Raw genomic sequence first — 25,969 nt, 5'->3', positions numbered from 1 at the left:
AAGGTCTGCCTGGCACCTTCATTATACAGCTTCTGGAGAATGATGCCCCTGGCTTTTGACACTTGAGGTGTATACTTTGAGGACCTGCCTTATTTTTTATTATTGTAAGTTGTTTTAAATTGTTTTTAATATTGTGTTTTAATGTTGCAACCTGCCCTGGGGGCCTTAGGGTGAAGGATGGGAAATAAATAAATACAATACAGTGGTACCTCGGGTTAAGAACTTAATTCATTCTGGAGGTCCGTTCTTAACCTGAAACTGTTCTTAACCTGAGGTACCACTTTAGCTAATGGGGCCTCCTGCTGCTGCTGCATTGCCGCTGCACGGTTTCTGTTCTCATCCTGAAGCAAAGTTCTTAACCTGAGGTACTATTTCTGGGCTAGCAGAGTCTGTAACCTGAAGCGTCTGTAACCCGAGGTACCACTGTACAATACACTGAGCCTACTGAATGGCAGGACTCAAAGGACCACATATAAGCCTTTGAGCACACAATGCAAGCTCCTTAGATCTTAAGCTGTATAAAATAAATAATCCATGAAGACTAGTAATTTACTTTTTAAAAAATGGAACCCAGGTTTTAAGGGACTTGTGGAGGTCTGCTCAAATGGCCACACCTTTGACAAAAAGGTGCATGCACTGACTTACGGCAAAAGTCAAAGCTTCTCCACGGACCGACGTCCACTTCTGCATTCTTGCAGGCGCTGGCATACCGGGCTACTGAGTCACAGAGCTCTGACTGGTTCCCCCCACTCTGGCACAGGCGGAAGAGGCAGGTCCGATAGTAAGCAGAGACATTCACCACTGAATGGCACTCCAGGAAGGAGCTGTTGGTGGGATCATTGATGATGCCACATTTCGATCGGCTCCGGTAGTCCTTCAGGAGCTCCGAATCGTTGTTGCAGGCCTTGAGTAGGTCGCCGCACTCCCCGTTGCAAATCTCATTGAAGGTTGTCCAGCTGTCCAGGAAAACCGCCAGGTTGTCCGTGCACTTCCGGTTAGGGAAGCAGAATTCGTCGCTGCTGTTGCCGTTGAAAAAGCCACAGAGGCCCCCGGTGCAGTTGAAATAGATAGTTGAGAGGCGTATCTCCAGCATGCCAGAGTCCAAGTACAGGATATGTATGAGCCCTTCGGACTCAACCACGGTCCCGTTTTTGCTGCGGTAGATTTCCAGTTGGCCGGAAGGATGGAAATATGGAAGCTCCATTTCATATCCATTCACCTGCAAAAAGGGTGGGGGTGGGGGAAGAACAAATGAATGAACGAAGAGGAAAGCTGATGAGATGAGCAAGTGGTGCCTAGTGTCCATTGGGAATAGGAGGGTGAAAAGCAGGGAGGCTAACAGTAGGTGGCGCCAGAGCCAAGGACAGGCGGAGCTAACAAAGGCTTATCTACATTTTGTCTTGTTCTTGGTATTTTTTACCCCCGCTATGCAAAAATCTCCAAATGAATCCAAACTTCAATGTCTAAAATCCCTGGTAGAGGACAAGGATCCTGACATCATGTTAAGGGTAGTCAAATTCTGTGCAATTGCCATAAAACTTAGGGAACAAGCTGTGCTGTCATAATGATTAAGGTTTTAAATGATAATTTTAGGTTATATTTTAGTGACTAAGTTTTAATTTAGTGACTAAATTAAGTTTTAATTTAGTGACTAAGTTTTAATTTAGCGGGAAGGTAAACGGCGTTCCGTGTGCTGTGCTGGCTCGCCAGATGCAGCTTGTCACGCTGGCCACGTGACCCGGAAGTGTCTGCGGACAGCACTGGCTCCCGGCCTATAGAGTGTGATGAGCGCACAACCCTAGAGTCTGTCAAGACTGGCCCGTGCGGGCAGGGGTACCTTTACCTTTACCTAAGTTTTAATTTATATATTTTTTAACTGTTGCTATATCTGTATTGTCTCTGTTATACCTAATTGCAAATTCAAATGTATCCCTATCGTGTTTTATGACTACCTTGATATTGTATGTGGGCTGGAACTGGTCTGTGACCGAAATAATAAAATTCATTTGTTCATTCTTGTTCTGGTGTTTTCCTCTGGGGAAAACTGCTCTTTAGCGCCCATTTGGAGCAAATGGCAATTGGGTTTTCTGCTGTGGCTCAGTAGCAGAGCACCTCTTTGCATGCAGAGGAACCTGGGTTCAATCCCTGACATGTCCAGGTAGGGCTGAGAGAGGACTCCTGCCTAAAACCCTGGAGAGCTGCTGCCAGCCAGAGTAGACGATACTGCTCTAGATGAACCAATCGTCTAACTCAGTGTAAGGTATCTTTTTGTGTCCCAATGTTCCATCAACATCCCTACTCCTGTATTTAAGCCTCTCAGCTTAATTGATTCCTGGCCTTTCCCTCCCTTTCTTCTCTTCAAAACTGTTGAAATGTGCATTGGAAAGTCCTTGGGCAAGGAAGAACAGGGCTGGCTGTGTCTGCCCAAGCTATTCTCTTCTTCTTAGGGGTTCTGGGGTTCAGCAGTAGGTTTGGGATGTGGGTAGCTGATTGACAATGCTAGCCAATTGACCACTGGCTTTGCTGAGTGGTAGACTACCTTTGAACATGGAGGTTTCTTATAGCCATCATGGCTAGTAGCTATATGGACTGTCCTTGAAATGGCCTAAACCCAAATATGTGGGATTGGTGCAGTAATATGGTGATCTGTAAGGACTCTTTGATGCAAAGAAATCACAAGGAGTTCTTCAAATGATCCGTCCAACTCTCTAACTCAGGGGTAGGCAAACTAAGGCCCGGGGGCTGGATCTGGCCCAATCGCCTTCTAAATCCGGCCCATGGACAGTCCGGGAATCAGTACGTTTTTACATGAGTAGAATGTGTGCTTTTATTTAAAATGCATATCTGGGTTATTTGTGGGGCATAGGAATTCATTCATTTCTTCTTCTTCTTCAAAATAATAGTCCAGCCCTCCACAAGGTCTGAGGGACAGTGGACCGGCCCCCTGCTGAAAAAGTGTGCTGACCTCTGCATCTAATTTTTGGGAAGTGATTTGCTCCTGTGGTTGTTGCAGAGCAAACCATTCTAGGCACTTGCACCCCTGATATTTTAAAACAAACAAATCTGAGATGATCACAGTATGCAGGTCAGAGACGCTTGATCTGACAGAGGTGTGTGAGAGACACATTGATCTGCAGATGCAGACATCCAGTGTGTAAACATGCATTTGTTGGAATGAACAGGGGGTGGGGGGTGGAATGAAGCAGGGATGGAGTCTGACTACTAAGCGTGGGTTTGCAAAATCAGTTTTTACAGCAAAATGTCATCACAAAATGTCACCACCAGATTGACGAAAAGGTGAATTTGTTTTTATAATGTCTCTCCTCTGCTTCCTATCACACATTAGCAGTGCTCATACATGCAAGCAAATTGTGTGAGGCAGGTTCGAAGGTGCTGTTTGTGCTGAAAACTGCTTTAAATAAATTGTCCAGAGCGAACGCTTGCTAAAGCACACATCCTTCCACCAGGTGGCAGTGTTGCCTATGCGCATGAGCCTAGGATGTGGAGAGGAGTTTCCCAGTGTTCAAGCCAGTGGGCAAAGGCACTACTGCCTGGGACAGGTAAATCCATCTTGCTCCTGTCTTAGTCCAGAAGGTCTGCCAGGTTTCTGCAGGGCTTTGGAAGCCTGCAAAATTTAGGGAGGGGATTGAAAACAAAACTCATAATATCTCTATGGTGTGACCACAACTTGGGTTATTGTATATACAGTTCTCATCAGCTCACCTCGAAAAGGATATTGTAGAGCTTGAAAAAGTTTAGAAAAGAACGATCAAGGGGATACAGGAACTCCCCTAGGCGGAAAAGTTCAGGCTTATTAGTTTTGGGGGGAAAGGTGAGTCTGGGGCAGGGACATGATAGAGGTGAATAGGATTGTGTGGAGATATGTTTGTCTCCGTCTCTTAGGATACTAAGACCTGGGAACATCCAGTGATGTTGAGCTTTAGAAGACTCAGAACTTCTTCACACGGCACATAGTTAAACTGTGGAATTTGCTCCTGCAGGAGGCAGTTATGCCTACAAACTTGGATGGCTCTAAAAGACAAATTCACTAAGGATAAGGCTACCCCTTCTCCTTCAGTTTCCAGTAACAGGTATTCAGAAGCATTGTTGCTTCCAGCCATGGTGGCAGAGCGTAGCCATTGTGGCTAGTAGCCACTGACAGCCTTTAACCTTCATGAATTTGTCCAATAATCTTTCAAAGCCATTCAGGTTGGTGGCCGTCGCTGCTTCATGTGGAAGTGAAGATTCATGTGGAAGTGAGTTCCATAGTTAGGGGGCTCCCCACTCTCTTCCTACAGTCCTGACTGAAGTTGCCTAAACTCTCTCATTCATTCATATATATATATATATATATATATATATATATATCATTTATGACTTGACATTCAAACATAAAATACAATAATTAAATATTGAATTATCTGAATTCTCCGACCTCCCTCCTCCCCTCCATGGAGTCCACCACCAACATTTTCTTCTGCATACCATTTTCTATTTATCTATATAACTCAAATTTTAACCATAGTCAAAGTTCCCTAAACTTTCTGCTATTTATATAATTTTAAAACTGCATGTAAATTTCGCTCATGCAGATAGCATCATCTCTCTCCCTCCCTCCCTCTCTATATATCTGTCTTTTTAAGAGACACACAATTATTTTCACTGTGAGCAGCACAGCGTCAAGCTGAGGTTGTTTGATCACTCATGTAAACTCATTTTGTGTCTTCCGTCATTAGTGTTAACACTGCCTGATAAAATGCATATCTGGGGGAGAATGTCAGCGGCGGGTGTAGCTAATGAGACACTCTGCATTTCCTATCGCAGATGATCCTCTGTCTTGGCAGGATTAAGAAAAGAACCAACTCTTGTTTTCACCAGGCAGCCAGGACAGGGGGGCAGATGACACGTTCAGTATGAACACACTTGTTATTATTGTTCAGCATTGTTTTGCTGGCTTAGAAGACCTGCATTTTAACCACTGGCTCAGCATCTGAGTGGATAGTAGCAAACAATCACATATTTGCAGTACACAATGAATGTTTTATTCAGTTCCACCAGAACTCTTTGCTCTGCTTTGTCAGGCTGTGGATCTGTCCAGGCCAAGAGCAGGGAAACTTTTGGGCTCCATGTGCCCGATCCAGGCTTGATTATTGTAACTCACTCTACATGGGGCTGCCCTTGAGACTGACCCAGAAACTCCAGCGGGTGCAGAGTGTCGCGGCGAGACTCCTTACGGGGTCCTCGCCACAGGATCACATTCACCCGGTGCTATACCAGCTGCACTGGCTCCCGGTGGAGTACAGGGTCAGGTTTAAGGTGCTGGTTTTAACCTTTAAAGCCCTATACGGCCTAGGACCCTCGTACCTACGGGACCTCCTCTCCTGGTATGTCCCATGGAGGACCTTATGGTCTTCAAACAAAAACATCTTGGAGGTCCTGGGCCACAGGGAGGTTAGGCTGGCCTCAACCAGAGCCAGGGCTTTTTCGGCCGTGGCCCCGATCTGGTGGAATGCTCTGTCACAAGAGACTAGGGCCCTGCAGGACTTGACATCTTTCCGCAGGGCCTGCAAGACAGAGCTGTTCCACCAGGCCTTTGGCCAAGGCACAGTCTGACCCCCTCCTTCTGTAATCCTCATAGAACTCTAGCCCAATGGTTGCCATTAATTTGATTCTGAATTGATTTTAGAAAGTATTTCAATTAATTGACTGTGATTTTATGTAAACTGTGCCATTTTTACTGTTGTTAGCCGCTCTGAGCCCCAGCTTTGGCTGGGGAGGGTGGGATATAAATAAAATTTTATTATTATTATTATATTATTATTATTATTATCAGGATCAGCCTTGTGGGCCACGTTTGACAAGTGGGCACAGCTGCCTACCTGTCAAAATCCATTGTGCTTACTCCGAGGCTTAAAAGTGAACAGGAAGAGACCAGCAAAGTTTTCTCCACCATGTTTCCCCTTTAAGACTCCAAGATCAGGGACTTAAAGATGGGAGGCGGGGAGACCAACCCAGACTGCATTTAGGAGGCACATAAGTGGAGGTTAGGGGGACTCAGAGAAGGACCCTGGGAGATCAGGGTTCAAATCCCTACTCAGCTCTGAAGTTCGCTGGGTGACCTTCCACCAAAAGAATCTACTGAGCATTGACACAAGCCAGTACCTTGATTTCAGAGTTGTCTACGCCTCCAATTTTGACTTCCTGGCTGGCAAGATGGATGATCAGGCTCCGAAGCCAGTCAGGACTTGATTCTGGTTTCTTTTTGCTGATGTCCACTTCCAGAAAGCTGGGTCTGTCCGGGCAGGTTTTGACCAGCGTGTAGGAATTGTCTGGGGGGTAAGCGAACGTGACGCCGTCAAAGGTATGCAGCACCTGATCCTGGGAGACCAGACACAACGTCTCCCTCTTGGGATAGCAGCCCTGGTAGCCATTTTCCACGGCACAGACCTCTCCTTCTTGGCAGGAGGAGTTGAAGCAGGTGACCTCCCCTCCGTCCTCGCACCAACACTGCACCGTGCAGTCCACCGAGGCCCAGAACGACTCTCCGATGGCGTGGTACTGGCCGTCCACATCACAGCCGCACTGGTGGATCGGGACACACAGGTCTGTGCTGAGGACGTAGCCCTCGTTGCAGTCACAGCCCTCGGTGCAAGGAGAAGTGCAGGTCAAGGGGGCAGTGAGGTCCGAGCAGGTGGCCGGGCAGCTGCTGGTACACACAGAGTAGTGGCTGGACTCTGGACACTGCACAGCAGCAGCTGGAAGAAGCAGACAAGGGACATTTATTGATTTAGCCAGTTCATTTATTGCATTCATAGTCATTCATAGTCCACCTTTTTCTCCAAGGAGCTCACAGGTGGCATACTCTTCTTCCACACAACAATCCTGCAAGCTAGGTTAGGTTGAGAGTGAGTGACTGGCCTGGTGAGCTTCATGGCTGAGTGGGGATTGGAACCCTGGTTTCCCAGGTCGGAGCCCAACACTCTAACCACTACACCACACAGGCTGTCATTCAGCTTAAGAACATAAGAAGAGCCCTGTGGGTCAAAATAAGGAAAGAAGGTTTGAGATTTACTGCATGTAATACATTGAAAGAAAACGTGATGAAGATGATGTATAGATGGTACATCACACCAGTTAAGTTAGCAAAATGTATGAAGTTAGCAATAAATGTTGGAAATTTAAAGAAAAAGAAGGATTATTTTATCATATGTGGTGGGAATGTAAAAAGGTGAAATGCTTCTGGGAGATGATATATAATGAGTTGAAAAAAATGTTGAAATATACTTTTATTAAAAAGCCAGAAGCATTTCTTCTAGGTATTGTTGGAAATGATATAAAAAGGAAAGACTGTAAGTTGTTTTTATATGCAGTAACAGCAGCAAGAATATTATTGGCCCAAAAATGGGAGCAAGAAGAATTACCAACATTAGAAGAATGGAGGATGAAATTGATGGACTACGCAGAATTAGATAAACTAACAGGCAGGATCCGAGACCGGCGAGACCAGAGGTTTACCGAAGACCGGACTAAATTTACTGAGTATCTGAAAAGTATTTGCGATGATGAAACTACGTTTGTAGGACTACAAGAAGTTCTGTGAGGAGTAATTTCAGAAATATTGTAAAAATGGAAAGGAAGAAATGATTTGTTAGAAAATGTAAAGGCAATATTAAGTTAAGAATTGCAGGAGAAATAATTAAGATGGAAGGCTATCAGAGATGCTGAAGGAAGTCCAAATAAGGATATATGTCTAATAATTTGTGTGGTATGTCTTAAAATTTTTGTATGCTAAAATTAATAAAAAATATAACAAAAAAAGAACATAACAAGAGTCCTGCTGGATCAGCCCAATGGCCCATCTAGTCCAGCATCTTGTTCTCACAGTGGCCAACCAGATGCCCATGCAAAGCCCACAAGCAGAACCTGAGCACAACACCACTGTCCCCACTTGTGAGTCCCAGTGACTGGCATTCAGAGACTCACTGCCTCTGGCAGTGGGGATGCAACATAACTTTTATGTCCGGTAGCCATTCCTAGTTTTATCCTCCATGATAGCTTCTAGGGTTGTGCTGTCTGGGGCTGATGGGAGCTGTGGTCGAAAACAGATGGTCTAATAATCCCTTTCTTATGCATTGCATCCTGTTAGGAGTCTCGTTCTGCGTCATGTCAAAATTGGGCCGACAGTGTGGCAGCCTTTGGAACTCCCTGCAACACAAGCACTCCTCTATTGCCTTTCTGGTGCCTGGTGAAGGAGTTCCCCTTTCAGCAAGCCTTCCAAGTGGAGAACTATATCCCCAGTTTGTACTTGTATGGGATTTTGAAATGAATTGCTGCTGTTGTTTTGAACTGTCTTTACATATTTAATTGTGATTTAATCAGTACTATTTTTCTAGAAAAAAGGGTGCCGGAATGCACCATGAACGCCTCCGTCGTTCTCTTAGAATGGCAAAGGCGTCCGGCTGAGAGGTGCCGGAAATGAATTTCAGTGAGCTCTGGCTGAAAAAAAGCTATGTGTTCCGGTTGTTGTTTTTTTTAATGTGAAAGCTGTGTTATTCATGCAGGGGGTTGGACTGGATGACCTTTGGAGTCCATTCCAAGTCTCCAATTCTATGGTTCTATGATTATACTGTGTGTATTGATTGTATTGTCAATCACTTTGTAATGGCTCGTGGGAAGCGATTAATAAATGACATTAATCATCACATCTGGAAGGCATCAGCTTTAATAAGGCTCTCTTAAGCTAGCAGATGGTTATACCTGAGACGCATATCAGTGCTAGTCCAACTCAGAGTAGACCCTGCCTGAAACCCTGGAGAGCTGCTGCCAGTCAGTGCAGGCAATGTTTCGCTAGATGCATCAGTATAAGGCAGCTTCCTATGTTCACAGTTCCTTTTCCTTTTCTGAGTTGGGCAGGTGCAAATCAAGATGAAGTCGGCTGAATGATGCAGGTGACAAATGAGAGAGAGACAGAGAGAGGCAAGCCAGTACAGATGCCCCCAATTTATCCAAGCCCCAAATGTCAGCCGTAAATCCTGCCGTGTCTCTCACTCGAATTCAACGCGGGCACTTAAATTCCTTCCACCGACCCAGCATTGAATTCCGCCCAGGGAGCAAAGAACGAGCTAGAGTGGTTTCGCTTCTGCTTGTCCTTTGCTCGCTGCTCCTTAGTTACTTCAAGTGTCCCTTTGTCTTTTCTTGGATTGTAAGCAGGGAGAGGGCTGAATCAGCTTTCATGGCAACAATGCTTACTTGAATCCCAGCCCCTCTTGGCTTTTCTATGTTAAGCTCATTCAGTGTTTGGATGGAGAGCTTTCCCCCCCCCCCTTTCCCCCCATTGCTCCCATCAACGTTTCTTTTTTTTTTTTTTAATATATTTTATTAAGGGTTTTCTTGTTTTACAGTGTAAGTGTAATGCCTCATGTATTTTTTTTTTCCCCCGTATAACATTTTTACAAATCCATTTCATTTGTTGAGGCATTAGGGGGAGAAGAAAAAAGAAAAGGAAAAAAAAAAAAAGAAGAAAGGAGGGTGGAAGGAGGGGAGATGGATGGGGGTGGGGTGGGGTAGCGGTGTTTCTATTATGCTTAATGTATGTAGTTTGGTGTCAGCGTGCTTGTGTTGTTCACTTGTGTTCCTACTTTCAGCAGCCAGAAACACCATAACCAGACACTGGAGAGACCTGTCAGGAGTAAGCATGGACCAATGGTACCAAATAGTATGGGAAACAGCCCTACTAGAAAAATTAACTAACAAACTGAAACTGACACGGGGACAAACAGAAGAAGACACCTTCACCCCGGTATGGCTCCCCTTTATCACATACACAGCCCAACAGGACAATGACAATAATCCACCAACAGCATACAAATCAATATGGCTAACTTGATCCAAAACACCCACCCACCTCACTCACACATGAAAACAAAGATCACCACAGCCAATCACAAACAAACAATCACATCCTAGGCCAACCCCAACCTCTCTCACCACCAAAGGAACCCATCAACGTTTCTTGAAGGCTGCTGAAACCACAGCTCTTCTCAGAAAGGGAATCCAAAGTTAACCTTACATTCCTCACCCTCAAGCCTGGGTACAAGTAACTGTCCTGTGGCACAGCCACTTGCTCTGTCCTCGCCTCTCCTTTTCCTGTGTATGTGTATTGTTGAGCAAAGGATTGTTATGATGTGTGCTGCTTGGAAGGGTGAATAACAAAGCAATATGCAAATGTCTTAAGTGAAGAACTCTAAATGTTCATCGAGGGCACTAGATCAGTTCGGCGTTAACATGCATGCCAGAGAATGGTGGAAGACTCCAATACTCTTGTCAGCCTGTCAGTTTTTCTCCCAAAACACAGCAATGCTGATTGGGAACAAAGAAGGGTAGAGTGAAATCTGTGGAACTCACTCCCGCAGGAGGCAGTGATGGCCACGAGCTTTGTGGGCTTTACAAAAGGATTAGACAAATTCATGGAGGAGATGGCTAGCAATAGCTGTCTGCCTTCACTGTTGGAGGCTTTCTGCCTTTGAATTAACTTGGGGTCATAGATGGGCAAGGGACGCCAACCTAGCAGTTCAAAAGCACCTCAAAGTGCAAGTACATAAATAGGTACCACTCCGGCAGGAAGGTAAACAGCGTTTCCGTGCGCTGCTCTGGTTCGCCAGAAGCGGCTTAGTCATGGTGGCCACATGACCCGGAAGCTGTACGCCGGCTCCCTGGGCCAATAAAGCGAGATGAGCGCCGCAACCCAAGAGTCGGTCACGACTGGACCTAATGGTCAGGGGTCCCTTTACCTTTTCCTTTACCATAGCTGGGCAGAATGCTGTTTCACTCATGTCCCCCTTGCAGGCTTCCCACAAGCATCTGGTCAGTCTAGGGGTTTCCCAAACTTGGGTTTCCAGCTGTTTTTGGACTACAACTCCCATCATCCCTAGCTAGCAGGAACAGAGGTCAGGGATGATGGGAATCGTTGTCCAAAAACAGCTGAAGACCCAAGTTTGGGAAACCCTGGGTTGCTCACCTTGAGAACAAGAAGGTAGAATAAATGGGCCATTGGCCTGATCTAGCATGGCTTGTCCAGTGTTCTTATGTTGTTAAATGTGGGTTTGTACCCAATGCTACTCAGAGAAGACTCATCAAAGTTAATGGACATGACTAGCTTAGGTCCATTAATTTCAGTGGGTCTATGATGAGTAGGACTTAGTCAGGGACAAACCTTGTTTTGCACCAGTGGCCCTGCTTCTTCATCTTTTTACAAAAATAAATAAATCACAAATTGACGAGATGTGGAGAACTGAACTGAAGATTGGGAAAATGAGGAACTGAGAGAAATGGAAAGCAACAAATCTACTCATTGCTTGGGATGATGGGAGTTGTAGTCCAAGAACGGCCCCTGTTCCCATTTTGTTTGCTCGTGGAAGTTTGCATCTTTCTGAAGCTCCATTGTACGCCCACTTACCGCATCCTGTCTGTGCTCTCCACTCTCCGATGGGGATCCCAAGGGCTTGGCAAACCAAGGCATAAGCCTGAATGGCTTGGCAGAGCCCTCCGGTGCCGTTATCTCGGATGCTACACAGGTCGTAAACACAGCTGTGGACAAAAGCTGTAGGGTCAACGATAGCGCCACATTCCCAGAGAGGACCTCCAGTTTTGTTGATAAAGCCACAGTGCTCGGGGCCAAAATAGAGGGACTCGGTCGCTGCATCGCAAAGGCTGCAGTTGTCTAAGCAGCCTGGGGAGCACTTCCATTCAGGGTGATAGACACGCCAGCTTTCCCCCAGATCCAGCACCGACGTGGCCATTTTCCCATCCGAGCGCAGCACATCGTCCTCTGGGTTCTTGTTGTAGTTCCCGCAGAGACCACATGTGGCATTGATGTAGGAGCCTGGGACAGAAATAGCAGCATAATGGTCTCCATCGTAGGTCACTAAGAGGCCAAAGTCTGTTTCTACCGCTGTCGACAAACCACTCTGGTAAATTTTTATGGCCCCCAGTTCCAGGAAAACAGGTAGAGACATAACCAAGTCGTCTATCTGCAGGATGGGTACAAAATACAAAACATTGTTTGTTTTCTTTTATTAGAAATATATATAAATAGAGAGGAGGGGACATAGGGAGAGGCAGCGGGGGCGGGGGGGCGGGGAGGAGAGGAGTGTCCAAAAAGTATTTATTTACTATTTTATAACAAACCTTCTGCTAACCCTGACCATTATTATTTAATAATAATGGCTTGTATTCAATGCAGTGCTAAGGAACCATCCTGCCAGCACAAAGATCTCTGCTTGTGCAACAGGATTTCCCTTCCCCCTCCCACTGCACCCACCCACCCCCTTCTCAGATCCGCTCTGAAGAGTTGGGGGAACCCCAAATAGGTTTAGGGGGCACACAGTGGGGGGGTGGGGAGCGAGAAAAGTCCCATTGCACAAGGGGAAATCCTGCTACTCATGGGAAGCTTACAAAGGGCTACATTTGATACAATCCAACATTATGAGTCACAGAGCCCCTCAAATTTATTAAGCACTGCACTGAGGGGGGGGGGAAATGCTGCAATCTGGAATTCAATCAGAAAGTTCAGTTTTGGACCCCACTATCCTAAAGGCAGGAATGACCTTGGGGTAGTGAAGATGCTTTGTTCTCCAAACCATAACCTGGAGGTGTTCTGCTTCATAACTGAGTTGGTACCATCCAGCCAGAAAGACTGTAATGTGCACCATATACGCTCAAGCATAGCAATACATAGGAAGAGGTCCATTTACATCTTGTGTATAAAAGGGGTGACATTGAAGTGTGAAGGAAGATGTAACAGTGTATTTCTGAATAACTTTAAAAACTTTGGGTGTGAGGTCCACTGGGAGCTAGGAAAAAGTCTCCTTCAGCTTTATCCAGCCCAAAGGCCATCAGTTGACCACCCCTGTCTGAAAGGAGCGTTCAGACAGCAGCTACACACACTTCTCAAGATGAACTGAAAACCACGTGAAATGCTGTTTTAATGTCAGAATAAAAACCTAGAAAGGATAACCCCAGTATTAATGACGGAAGCCTACAAGGAACAGTGTTAAGTGGATTCTGAGCTAATATTTCATGTACTGTTAGCAGGTTTTGGTGTTTTACAAATGAAATATTTCTCCAAACAACCCTGATATTATTTGAACACCCACCTCCCTCTCCAACTGGCTGTCTGACATTACTACAACTAGCACCACCAGTGTTCTTATTCCAGTGCCATTTTTCCTTTTCAAACTTCTTCCTGGCAAATTCCCAGCCATGAGAGGGTCAAATGTAGGGGTGTCATGGCATTATGTAGCCAATCAGAGCTGGATACATGACAACTTCTCCGAGGCTGAGCGCAACAGCTCGGGAAGCACTATCCTAACTTTGCAATCCCTGAAAAATTGCCCAAAGGGCGGCGGTGGTGGTTGATTTTTGCTGCCAAAAATGTTTGTGAAAATATCCCATTTTTTCAGTCTAGCTCTAGTTTTAAATGGGGTTGGAGGAGAAATTGCACACCTTCAAATTTTGCAAAACATTTCTTCAGCCAAGTAAGATGTACACAATGCATATGACTGAGTAAGTGTGCATAAAATAGCACGTATTAGTGAAAATATCATGTAAAAATGCATTATATTAAGCTAAACTTTTCTGTGAACTGCCCTGAGACCTCCGGGTATAGGGCAGTATATAAATTCGAAGAAGAAGAAGAAGAAGAAGAAGCAGCAGCTTTGCAAAGAAGTTTGCACTGGGAGAAATCCACTCTAAAATGCTGATGAATTTTTGTGACTTAATACAAATAAATAAATCACAAAAAGAAGTGGAAATGTGGAGAGCTGATCTTTAAGACTGGAGAAGTGAGAAATTGAGAGAAACCAAAATTGACATATTTGGTGGTCCCCAATTTTAAATGAATCAAGGGCCCTTAATTGAATTTTCTCCCCATAATGTAAGAATTGACTCTCACCATAATTTTCCCAAAGCTGCCTTTGGGGATGATTATCTTGTGTGAATAAACCTCAACAGAGATGTCCTTTAGCCAGGAAACAGAAGAGCCACCTCGATTCTCATTCTTGGCTTCCACGCTAAAGAAAGGGAGGATGGATCCTGGCCAACACTGCCTGGCTAGGAGGTAGGAGCAAGAACCCTGGAAATGGAAGAGGAAGCCATCGAAAGTGTGGTAGTGAGGGTCCCCGAAGACCACACAAGTGCTGCTTTCCACTGGCACACACTGGTAGAACTTATCCTTTGGCTCACAGAGTTCATAGGGGCCGCAAGACACCTCCTGGCAAAACATCTCATTGTTGAAATCCAGGCAACGACATTTGATGGAGCAGTTTGCGCTTTCCCAGAATATCTCTCCTTGACGGAGAAACTGGCCTAAAAGAATAAGAACATGAACAAGAAAAAGAATCAGCCCATTTTGTAGCAAAGATCTGGATGCAACGATGTTTTACTCCGAGTAAATCGATTTTAAACACATACACACTTCAAATGATAGCAATCCTGAGTTGCAAAAGCTGCTTGAATTTAGTAGGTGTCACTTCTACGTTCACAGTACGAGAAGACAAAAACTCAACATGTTCAAATTGCAGTGCATTGACCACAATTAAGCTCCGACAAAGTCTTCTGGCACCAACAAATTACTACATCCGTGCAGATACAGATAGGTAGCCGTGTTGGTCTGCCATAGTCAAAACAAAAAAAATTCCTTCCAGTAGCACCTTAAAGACCAACTAAGTCAGTTCTTGGTATGAGCTTTCGTGTGCATGCACACTTCTTCAGATACATCCGTGCAGCGTGAATTACATCTCAAATACGCCACCGCTGCCGTAACTGAATTCTAGTAACAATTGGGTGAGTTATGTTTGCAACTCAAGGGGCATTAATTTGCAATTGCTTAGTTAGGCTCATTTTCCTCCAGTATGAATTAGCAGTAATTAAACATCAAGCAGCATAATTTCGAAGCAACAATACTTCATGATAGACACAGCATTACAGAAAATAAACCACTGTGTGTGTGTTTATCTATAATACAAAATTTTGTATCAGGGGTGGGGGATGTTTTTCAGCCTGAGGGCTACATTTCCTTCCAGGCAAACTTCTGGGGGAGATATGCTAGTGGTGGGTGGAGCAATGAAGTTGAATTTTCCCTTTGCACAGTAGGCCAGTTTCCACACATACTCACACACATCTCTGTTTGCCATCCAAACAAGTAAGAAATATTATCAGAGTTCAAAGACATGTTGCTGCCCTGGGTTCCTCTGGGAGGAAGGCTGGGATGTAAACCGAATGAAATCAAATCAATTGAAATAAATAATTCTAGACAGGCCAAAGAGGAGGCACAACTGGTGAGGGGTGTGGTCTGGGGATTCTAGGTTCTGCTGTCTGCAGGTTACTCGATTCAGGTTGGAAAACCATCTCTTTGATTAGGTTATCCAAGCCTTTTCCTCCTGGCACATGTCCCAGATGAATGAAGAAGAGAGTGGCAATTGTAATTTCGGCAAAGGCCACCCCCCTGCTGAACCTCACTAAGCAGGCGTGGATACACTCTCTTCCCACACCTGTTTTCACATGGAATGAATGAAACCAGTGTGGCGATCACACAGGGTCCCCGGACGTTTGACTGTCTATTGATCCCTGTGCCACCACTGTGGTTGCTTCCCCGCTGCCACCAACCCCTTTCTCTCAGGTACACAGAGTCCAGACAGTTGTTAACATTAAACCAAATAAACAAGTTTATTTTATAAGCATTATCAAGTTTATGGTTTCAGATAATTTTTCTTGTCAGTTTCTTAATCTTAGCTTCTTTACCGGCCTATACCTTCCTAATAACTTCTAACTGATTATCCCAACTGTTAAGTTGTGGGTGAACATATCAGAAGACACAGCAATTCTTCAAACAGCTCTTGTTTATTCAGAAGCCAGAACAGAACTGAATTGAGGAGCTCAGTCAGCCTGCTTATATAGAGCTCCAGTACAACGTTACTGCAGCAACTTTCTAAAACTATCCAATCACTGAATGTCACTTTCGATCCTTCATTTGCATAACTATCTACAGTATCCCCCTGCTGGCCCAGGGTGAGAACTTCAGTAAATAACACCAACTGTCTATCTGACTCCTCTTAACAGATTCTCTCTCTCACACACATCAAACTATCCCAACCCACAGACTTATCTTCCCTCTCTCTTCTCTAACACCCGACTGACTCCCCAACAACTCCAACTCTAACGCCAACCTCCTCCCCTTGTGTTCCTACTGGCCAATCACTTCACACTCATTTAACCCTTTCCTTATGACCCACCATGATATCACACACCCAGGAGGGCAAACGCCACAACCAGCTTTTCAGGGGCAAAGAAATATGCCATAGTTGTAGGTTGTGTATGGTCTGCAATAGCTAAAACCAGTACTCAGTCTCCATTAAGTCTAGAATAAAGTGTGTCTGCAGCTGAAGTTTCCTTCTCATTTCCACCATATTGAGCTTGGGTCATTGCCTGGGCACCATCCAGACTCTGGTATACGGCTCTCTAGCTTTGCTTTAGATATCTCTGCCTCTCAACCTGACTGTTCCTCCTTTATCTCCCTCCATCCATGCTTCCATGCCTGCCAGTATCCCCATCTGTTGGCTTGCCTTCATCCTCATCCCAACCCACTCCTGCCCCTGAGCTTTGGCCAGGCTTCCCAGCTCAGCTTCTGGCTTGCAGTCGCCTCTGCCTCCAGGCTGACTCTCCTGTCTGTGGGTCAGCCCTGGGGCTCCCCAATCCAACATGGCCAGATGGACAGACACATGTTCTGATCCCAGCAGTGTGCAGACAGGTGGCAGAGAAAGAATATTCTCAGACCTGTGGCAGAGAAAGGATATATGCTCTTTTAAATTCCTAAACCGCTAATGCTATAATCTCCCTGCACTCAAGTCCCTGTGGGGTGGCAGAGAGAGTTTTGGTCCTGTTTATACTGATGCTCACACACACATTATGCAGGGAGGCCTGTTAACGCATCTGAGATCCATAATTCAGGAGCCAGGGAAATGTTTGATCAGCCATAGCATCTTTTCAAGGCGATGGCATTTCCAACGGAGTGTGCATGAGGGGCTCGCTTGTTATCAGCTAGCATGTTGTGTTTGTAAAGATAAGGTTAATAGGATCCCTATCAATGCTGGTATTTTAAAAATCTAGCACAAGAGGACCATCACTTAATAGAAATGTAGTAATGAAGCAGTGGCAGCCTTGTGGTGTGGCTCTTGTTGTTTTGATTCATCTGTTAGTTGCAAATTACGTGAGCACAATCTGCACATTTTCTCTGTTAGCTGCAAATTGTGAGAAAGCCTCAGTGTTTCAGGACATGCTGGGGCAGATAAAGAATGGATGGGGAACAGTGGTGATTGGTGTCCGTTGGGACTGGTAGGGTGCAAGGCCAGGAGGCCACCTGTAGGTGGAGCCAGAGGCAATATCAGGAAGAGCCAACTGATTCTAGTTTTGTCCCTATCCTCCTCCTCTTTCCTGCTGGGTTCTACAAGGGCAACACTGAGATTAAGGAGAAGGAAGATGACAGCCAGGGATTGTCCCAGGAGGGTGGGAGCTGGCTGAGACCAAGCGGAGATTGCCCAAATCGACCAGCCTCCACTGATGAGGAAACTGTGGCCCTTTCATTTTTCTTAGGCAGCATGCCCAAAGGTCATGAGATGTTGGGGAGTGGTAGCCCCAACATCTGGACAGCCATGTGTTTTTTTTTTTATAAAAAAAACAAATATTATAGAATGCTTCAAAGCACAGAGCCAACCTACATGGTAAAAGCAAAAGAAAACACAGAAACACAAGCTCATAAAACCCATCCAGTGAACTCTTAAACAATAAAACCATCCATATAAACTAATATAAAAACTGATGCTCTGTGGATGCCTCTGTTGATGTTCATGGCTCATCTGTGGCCCTCTGTCTGTTGTTAGACTGCAGCTCCCATTGGCTCCAGCCAGCTTGTCCAATGCTCAAGGATGCTCAGACAGTAGAAGAAGAGACTCTTATTCAGGGTCATGGGTTCAAGCAATATGTTGGGCAAAAAAGATGGCAGGGGGTTGGACTAGATGACCCTTGTGGTCCCTTCCAATACTACAGTTCTATGATTCTATGATGTGAGCCCAGCCATATCTGGAAGGCCACAGGATCCCCACTGCTGCTATAAACGGAAGTGCCGTGGGATTCATTGCTGCTTTCACTTCAACAGACTGACCTGGCTTGCGTTTCCCATTAATTGCTACTACCAGAGATAAGAAAAGAAGTGAGAGAACAATGCAACCTACTAGCATTAAATGAGATCATTTTTTTAAATGTAGGAGGCTCTTAGCGGTCTCCACTGCATTTGTCCTTTATTATCAGACAGGTTAAGATAATGACTGTAAGGTACTCTGCGCTAATTAACATCAACATTACCAGTGAGAATGAACAAATATTAACAAATTATGACAATTCACTACCATGCTCTCATAGCTTATTGCTCCCCCCGCCATCCTCTCAAACTACAGTTCCTATAATTCCTTCAGGAGGGTCACCACAGGGATGCAAGAAAATCCTCCAAGCAATTTCACAGAACCTTTCAGCTCCCCTTGTAATTCTGTGGGTGTTCTGCCTAAGTAGGAATTTACTTTAAGTTTCTCAGTTTAGGATGAAATGTGATGACAACCCCAGTTAGGTAAAGGTAAAGGGACCCCTGACCATTAGGTCCAGTCGTGACTGACTCTGGGGTTGCGGCGCTCATCTCACTTTACTGGCTGAGGGAGCCGGCGTACAGCTTCCGGGTCGTGTAGCCAGCATTACTAAGCCGTTTCTAGCAAACCAGAGCAGCGCATGGAAACGCTGTTGACCTTCCCGCTGAAGCGGTACCTATTTATCTACTTGCACTTTGACGTGCTTTCGAACTGCTAGGTTGGCAGGAACAGGGACCGAGAATGGGAGCTCACCCCGTCACAGGGATTTGAACCGCTGAGCTTCTGATCGGCAAGTCCTAGGCTCTGTGGTTTAACTCACAGTGCCAGCCGCGTCAACAACCCCAGTTAAACAGGCTTAAAAGCAGAGATATACTTGTAGCACAGATGTGGCCTGCCCTCTTAGACTGTTGTAAGTAATGAATAAGGTTCATTGTTCATGCACAGGTGTCAAGGCAGGGGCTTCCCTCCCGCCCAGGACTAATCTTACCATAGAGTTATCCAGGTGATCTTCGGCAAACTGCTATTCTCTCAGGGCCCAGTCTGCAGTATGGAGACTATATTGGCCTACTTTACATGGTTGTTGTAAGACAGCCTTCCTCAGCAAGGTGCTCTCCAGATGTTTTGGACTACAACTGCCATCAGCCCCAGCCAGCAGAGCCAATAGTCAGGAAACATGGGAGTTGTAGTCTAAACCTTCTGAAGGGCACCATATTTGGTGGGAGGGTGTTTTAAGGTTTGTGGGACTGGTGCCATCACTTTCTGTTTTTGAGCACTAGGAAGAAACATTGATACTCATCAACTCCATTGGATCTTAAATTTCTCTTAGCAGGGTGAAGTGTAATTGGATCTATCTATCATCTATCTATCTATAGATTTGTGTCTTTGGGGTTGTTTTACCCTAGGTTTTTAATGTGTTCTGTGTCCTTTTTTTTGTATAAGTTGCTTTGATTTTCATTCTTTGACCAAAAAAGAAAGAAAGAATAAATATAATAAATAAACAAATATTTAATATGCATTATGAGTTTTGAACGCATATGTCAAACATTGCCAGGTTGCAGAGGCTGCCTGCCAGAGCAGGTATTCATTGCTGCAAAACACTGCCCAAAACACTGACGGTCAGTATAGTCAACATTTTGCTGCCTGGATCAAAAGTTGGAAACAACATAAAGTGGGATTAAAAAAAAAATTATTGCTTACCTCTAAAACTGCACCCGTTGGCTGGGTCAATTTCCCTCCCATCGATTCTGAACACCCAGCGGCCTGGCACATTGACGTTGGTTGTGTCTTCTATGTTGGCTATATCTGGGGTTCTGGAACCAGGTATGCTGAAAAAGTTGGTGCTATTTCCACCGTTGAAGCCAGCCTACAATACATAGGGGAGAGGGGGGAGAGGAATGAGTAAAAGGCTGCACCCATGGCTAGCCCACCCATGAGGCAAGGGGAGGTGGTTGCCTCAGGCAGCAGATCCAGCCTCTACTGCAGCTGCATTTTATACTATTTTGTTCCTTTTAGATCACAGCACATCCCTGTTTTCCAGGGTAACTAAGCTTTGCTCATAAATCTCACCAGGGTTAATATCAGCAGTGTTACAACTATGTTTTCTGTGCCTGGCGTTCTATTGTATGGTGCAGTTATTAGTAATTTTATTGTTGTGGTTTTCATCAAGAGATGGATGAACTGATTGATGGAACTCCCTGTTAGGATATAGTTCCGTTCCACCTTACAAGGGACAGGCATGACTATTGTGTGTCACATGCCTGTTTACATTTCCAGCACAGTCTGCTGGGAACTTCCGTTTGTATATAGCTTTTGTGTTACTGCTGTTTTGCTGGAGACGAAGGGAAGCAGACATGTTTTCCTTTGTTCCTGAACTGTGCTGAATAAAATGCTATACATTATGCTTACACATTTCTCTGTCTGCCTCTTCTGCTGTGAGAAGATTTACACACTCTGCTGACAGAGCATGCATGGGTCTCTAAACGTATCTGAGGCTCGTGTCGCTGACCGATGCTGTTCCAAGGGAGACCGGTGATCGTGATCGTCTGGCTGCTGGCCAGTGGCTGGAGCCAGCTGGGGGCCTACCTGATGCCCCCGTCTCCCCAGCAGTATCCCAACACTCCCATCAGTAGTGATGACAAGTCCTGATCCAAAACACCCAGAAAGCAATGCAGCGGGGAAGGCAGGTGCAACCTTTTGTGAAGCAGGGTACACTTTGTCAGCTGTGCAGTTATCTTCAGTTGGCAAGTGTATGCATAAGCATGTGTGATACACACACACTTGGGGGAAATTGCAAAATGCAGTGGAAAATGGCGAGTGCAATAAAAGTAGAGTCTCTTGCAATTCAAGGAGAGCTTAAGTGGGGAAATAAACACAGCGACTATTCATGAAAGTGGTGCCCCACGATATGCCTCCGATGAAGTGGGCTTCACCTTCTAGTGTCTATCATACAGCTTATGGTGGAACAAATTTGTTAATCTTTCAGAGCTACAAGACTGCTGTTTTTGCTGCAACAATCCTCTGGAATAAGAACATAAGACGAACCCACTGGATCAGGCCAGCAATGTTCCATCTAGTCCAGCATCCTGTTCTCACAGCAGCCAATCAGATGCCTGTGGGAAACTCTCGAGCAGGAACCAAATGTAGGAACCTCTCTTCTTCTGTGGCTTCCAACAACTGGTATTCAGAAGCATTTTTGTCTCTGTGCTGAAGCAAACACTGAACTTACAGGGAAAGGCCATAGCTCAATGGAACAGCAGCTGTTTTTGTGCAGAAGGTCTTAGGTTCAATCTCCATCATCTTCAGGTAGGGCTGGGAATATCCCTTGCTTGAAACTTGCTTGAAAACCTGGAGAGCTGCTTCCATCCAGCATGGACAATATTGATCTAAATGGACCAGTGGTCTGGCTCGGTCTGTTTCTCTGAACCACACTCTGAGTTGTGAGTAGTGACTCTGCCATTCTATTCCTATTGTGATTCCTATTGCTACTAGCCACAGGACCACCAGGTTTGATGAGCCATAGAGGAATGGATGGACGGATGTACAGATGGATGGATTCAGCTCTTCCTCCAACTCCTTTACTTCTCCCCAACTCCACAGTGCCGTATCTCTCACTAAGATCTTTGCCTCAGGGCAAGGCACAGGCCCACTTTTCAAGATGGGCCCTGCCTCCTGTTTCCTCAGGCTGAACATAGTCTCTGGGCCTTGAAGGGGAGGAGGACAGGAACATGTCCCTTCTCAACTCGGATGCTACAGGTGGAGAAATAGGCAAAATGACCCCTTTCTGGAACTTGGGACCTTTTTTTAGAGGGGGTGTTAGATACTGTTCTCTACACCCACAGAGCTGCCTGCTTTTTCCTCATGGATGCTAGGCACCAAAATGGTCACTGGAGAAGACAGCCTAAGGAGAGAAACTCAAGTTCCTACCTGAGCCATCACACCACCAAGGCCTGTCAGAGGGTCTCCTCCACTTGCGGTCCCTGTGGTCCAGTTTATTTCCTCATAGTTGAAGATGGCAAATGAGGATGTTCCATCTGAGACCAGGAGAGCCTGGAAGGTGTTCACCTGTTTGAAGCACAAATGCTTGTTTTAGACAGTGAGATAAATGCTTCCCTTTGGCTAAGCTTTTCCTTTGAATAATTTTTCCAAACAATTAAAAAAATATATAAACAAATAAGTGCAACTTTTTAATTAATGAAATTAGGGCACAACATCTTAAGCACACCAAATTTCAATATTTTGTTTTCTAGTCCCTAAAAGCCCAACAGCACCTTTAGTTGGCTGAAAACATTTAGTACTGAAAACATTTAAATTGGGATATAATCTTGACATTTTGTAAGCAAGACAGAGCAGAGCAAAGAATTAGTCTGCTCCACCCCCCAATGCACACACTGAATTTTCGTTCCGCTATTGATTCAACCTCAACAGATGTTGCTCCCACAAAAATATCTTAATTTACCCGTTTTGTACTTTGTCTGTCCTATAGATGGCAGTGTTAGAATAAGCACAGAAAAACATGACTAAAACTTTGTTCTGGAACTTCTGGTATCAGCCTTCCCACCATCACATTTTTATCCATACAAGCGTTATCTTATTTGGTTACCTTCCCTATTCAGATAGTATAATAATGCAAACCCTGGCTTTTGTAGAACAGTAAACAGGATTTTGCACCAAAACCTAGGCAACAGAATATGTTGGCCATTGATTTGTTTGTTTATTTAAGTTTAGAAGACCTTCCTACTTGGGAGAGAAAAGAAAAGGGCCTGGAAATTAATCTAATAGTGAATAGATTTCAAAGCCACAACCAGGAGAGGCTGGTCTAGCCTGAATGATGTGCCCTTCTTAATAATAATAATAATAATAATAATAATAATAATAATAGAATAGGACGTCCCTATTTTCATTGGAGAGTGTGCAATTTAAGTTTGAGAAGTTTCAACGATTAAAACAAATGCTATATTAGATAGGCACGGTAATGCTTCAACTGCAATAAGCCCATTGATAGTCTATGTGGTTTGCCCCAGTAGTATGCTATAAAAACACAAGACTGGGCTGTCCATAATGTGTGAGTTAAAAGGTGGCGGCAGTAAGCATAGCTGTCTGGATCTGTCCCCCTGGTACTTGTCTCACTGGGATGCAGAGTGGTCAGGCTAACGAATCAATGCCTGTTAAAGCTGCTTTAAAGTCTCCTCATGCAATTGGAAGTTCAAAATACGAAATCACAGAATATTAAAATAGTCCAGCAGATGATACATCAAACGGCAGCCGCTCAGAGCCGCATGCTCAACCAGAGTTAAAATAGCTCCGCTTCGGAGAATTAAATGCATGAGATTCCAATTTACATCGGGTCGGGATACTGCCCAGTGCCTGGAAGAGGCCCAATTTCAAAGCAATTTTGGCAGTGTGTAACTTCTCCTTTTATGGCCCCTCCATGACATGTGTTTTATAGAACCTCCTATTTCAACCACCATAAAAGTGGGCCCAGCGGACCGGCTCTCTCCTCCCTCCGGCCGGCATCCTTAATTCCCCTGACTTTAATGGAATGATTAAGCCAAGAACCAATTTGGCCCAATAAATCTAAAACCCACAGTAGTGAAGCAAATGCTCCTCTTAACTTATGAAGCCATTTCCCTTGGCTTGTATTTTTGGGTGGAAAGGTGGAGACTGAGTTGGGTGTCTGGCTTTTACAGCCCATCAGTTGTTGTTGTTGATGATGATGTTTTTCAGCCCAATCAATACATACACTGATGTTTGTCCAACCACTTTCCAGTATGAAAAGGTAAGCACTAAAAAGAGAGAAGATGACTTTTCCTCCCCCATCCCCTATATTTTTATAAAAAGAGATACCATCCTGCAATGTCCTTCAGAAGATGTGTTGGGACAAAGGTGAGATCTGGACCAGGGATGACATGTTTGCAGCTGGCATCCTTAACTAGAGGTGTTCCCACTGAGCAAAGTCCCCCTCCACCAATTTCACAGTCACATTGACACTATACATTTAAAGCACATGGTGCTTCAAAGAATCCTTGGAACTATAGTCTACCTCTCGCAGAACTGCATTTCCCAGTGCCCTTAACCAACTACATTTGGTTTTGGGGATGGAAGGTGCTTTCAATGCATGGTGTAAGATGTGGTGACCAGCAGGGCTTATTCCCCAATAACTATGCATAATAATAATAATAATAATAATAATAATAATAATAATAATAATACATTTATTGTCAATGTACAACCTGCATACAATGAAATTGCAGGCTTAGTTGCAATGAACTTCAACTGGATCATGTTCAGATCTCATTTATTGATATATCCCACCTTTTCCACTCAGCAGACCCACAACATTTCCTTCCGTTCCCCAGGCTGGAACACCACAGGGAAAACTCAGCTGCGCTCTGCTTCCAGTTTATCAGCTCCAGACCTTGTGCTTGGAGCTGTCAAGCGCTGCCAGGGCTCAAACTGGGAAGCATTGCGTCTCTGTGCAGCTGGGGTGAGTCACTGAATATCAAGGGTACAACATCGTGCAGTGAGGTACCCTCAGGTCCTGGGACAATGGACAATGAACTGCACAATGAATCTTCCTCATTTTCAGCAGCCTGGGCTCCAGCTGGGAGGGGCCGTTTGGCTCTGCCAGGCAGTAGCACTGAAGGAAGAAACCAACCCAAGCCCCAGCACCACATCCAGGCCTGAACCACAGCTGAAGAAGAGGAGGAGGAGGAGGAGGAGTTTGGATTTGATATCCCGCTTTATCACTACCCAAAGGAGTCTCAAAGCGGCTAACATTCTCCTTTCCCTTCCTCCCCCACAACAAACACTCTGTGAGGTGAGTGGGGCTGAGAGACTTCAGAGAAGTGTGACTGGCCCAAGGTCACCCTGCAGCTGCAGGTGGAGGAGCGGGGAATCAAACCTGGTTCACCAGATTACGAGTCTACCACTCTTAACCACTACACCACATTGGCTCTCATCAGCTCAGTGACTCTTGAGTCAGGGACTTCTGAACAGGGACCTCCAGTGTCTATACCCCAGGCCAGCATCTTCCCTGCCCAAGGAACCAATTTCCCCTGTGGCAGAGACCACATTGTCAACACAGGCAACAATTGTGGAGGGAACTGTCAGAAAGGAGGAGGAGGTGGAGTTCTGGGCTGCAAACCAATGCCCTGCCCCTTTTAAGATCTTCCACGTCTCAAAGAAAGTGCAGAGCCTGGGAAGGATGATCTGGCCCCGGAAACATAACAGCCTTTAGCCCACTGTTGGACTTTGTTGGAATACTTTGCTTACTAGGGGATGCATCCAGCGTTTTCTGCGCACCAGCACAAGGGCTCTTGCACATGAGTATTCTTGTTGAGCAACAGAAGAATCCAATGCAGCAGTTGCACTAGCGGAAACTCATTGTGCAACAGATTGTGAAGTCTATTGCACAATAGAGTCACCAGAATGCTTATGAGTTTTTTTTTCAGAACACCATTCTGCAAGGGTAAAAACCAAAACCATTTGACACTGGGGGAAAGGCAATGTTGCTACAAGTTCCATTGAAAGGGATGAATGTCACCCCCTCCCCCGCCTTAAGTGCCCACATTCTTTTATATTCTGTATGTAAATCTTCAGTGTCTTTTCCTCGCCGTTTTGTGTGAAGGATGGTGCCGTTCAAAACAAATTGCACTGTGCCGCAAATGCAATTCCCTCTCCCCAAAACAATCCATGCTTCCTCAACCTTGCTGCCTCCTCCAGACATTTTGAATTGAGTGAGAATGAGATTGGTAAAGGTCGTTTCAGGAAAGGCAAAGAAG

At 45.1% G+C, this 25,969-nt stretch overlaps 1 protein-coding gene across 1 annotated transcript in view; it reads right to left on the bottom strand.

The window, feature by feature from the left end:
- Positions 1-25,969, bottom strand: part of TECTA (tectorin alpha) — an 81,098-nt gene that overhangs the window by 39,132 nt on the left and 15,997 nt on the right. Inside the window, exons 4-9 of the mRNA XM_081843238.1 lie at positions 22,113-22,250; positions 19,887-20,052; positions 13,952-14,364; positions 11,456-12,029; positions 6,163-6,755; positions 646-1,219 (exon numbers count right to left, since the gene is read on the bottom strand). Of these exons, the coding sequence (XP_081699364.1) occupies positions 646-1,219; positions 6,163-6,755; positions 11,456-12,029; positions 13,952-14,364; positions 19,887-20,052; positions 22,113-22,250 (2,458 nt within the window). The remainder of the gene's footprint in view (positions 1-645; positions 1,220-6,162; positions 6,756-11,455; positions 12,030-13,951; positions 14,365-19,886; positions 20,053-22,112; positions 22,251-25,969) is intronic.

Source organism: Podarcis erhardii (assembly GCF_964252035.2).
Source record: "Podarcis erhardii genome assembly, chromosome: 16".
In the NCBI taxonomy this organism is placed as follows: domain Eukaryota; kingdom Metazoa; phylum Chordata; class Lepidosauria; order Squamata; family Lacertidae; genus Podarcis; species Podarcis erhardii.
This window is presented reverse-complemented; position numbering and strand designations above follow the sequence as displayed.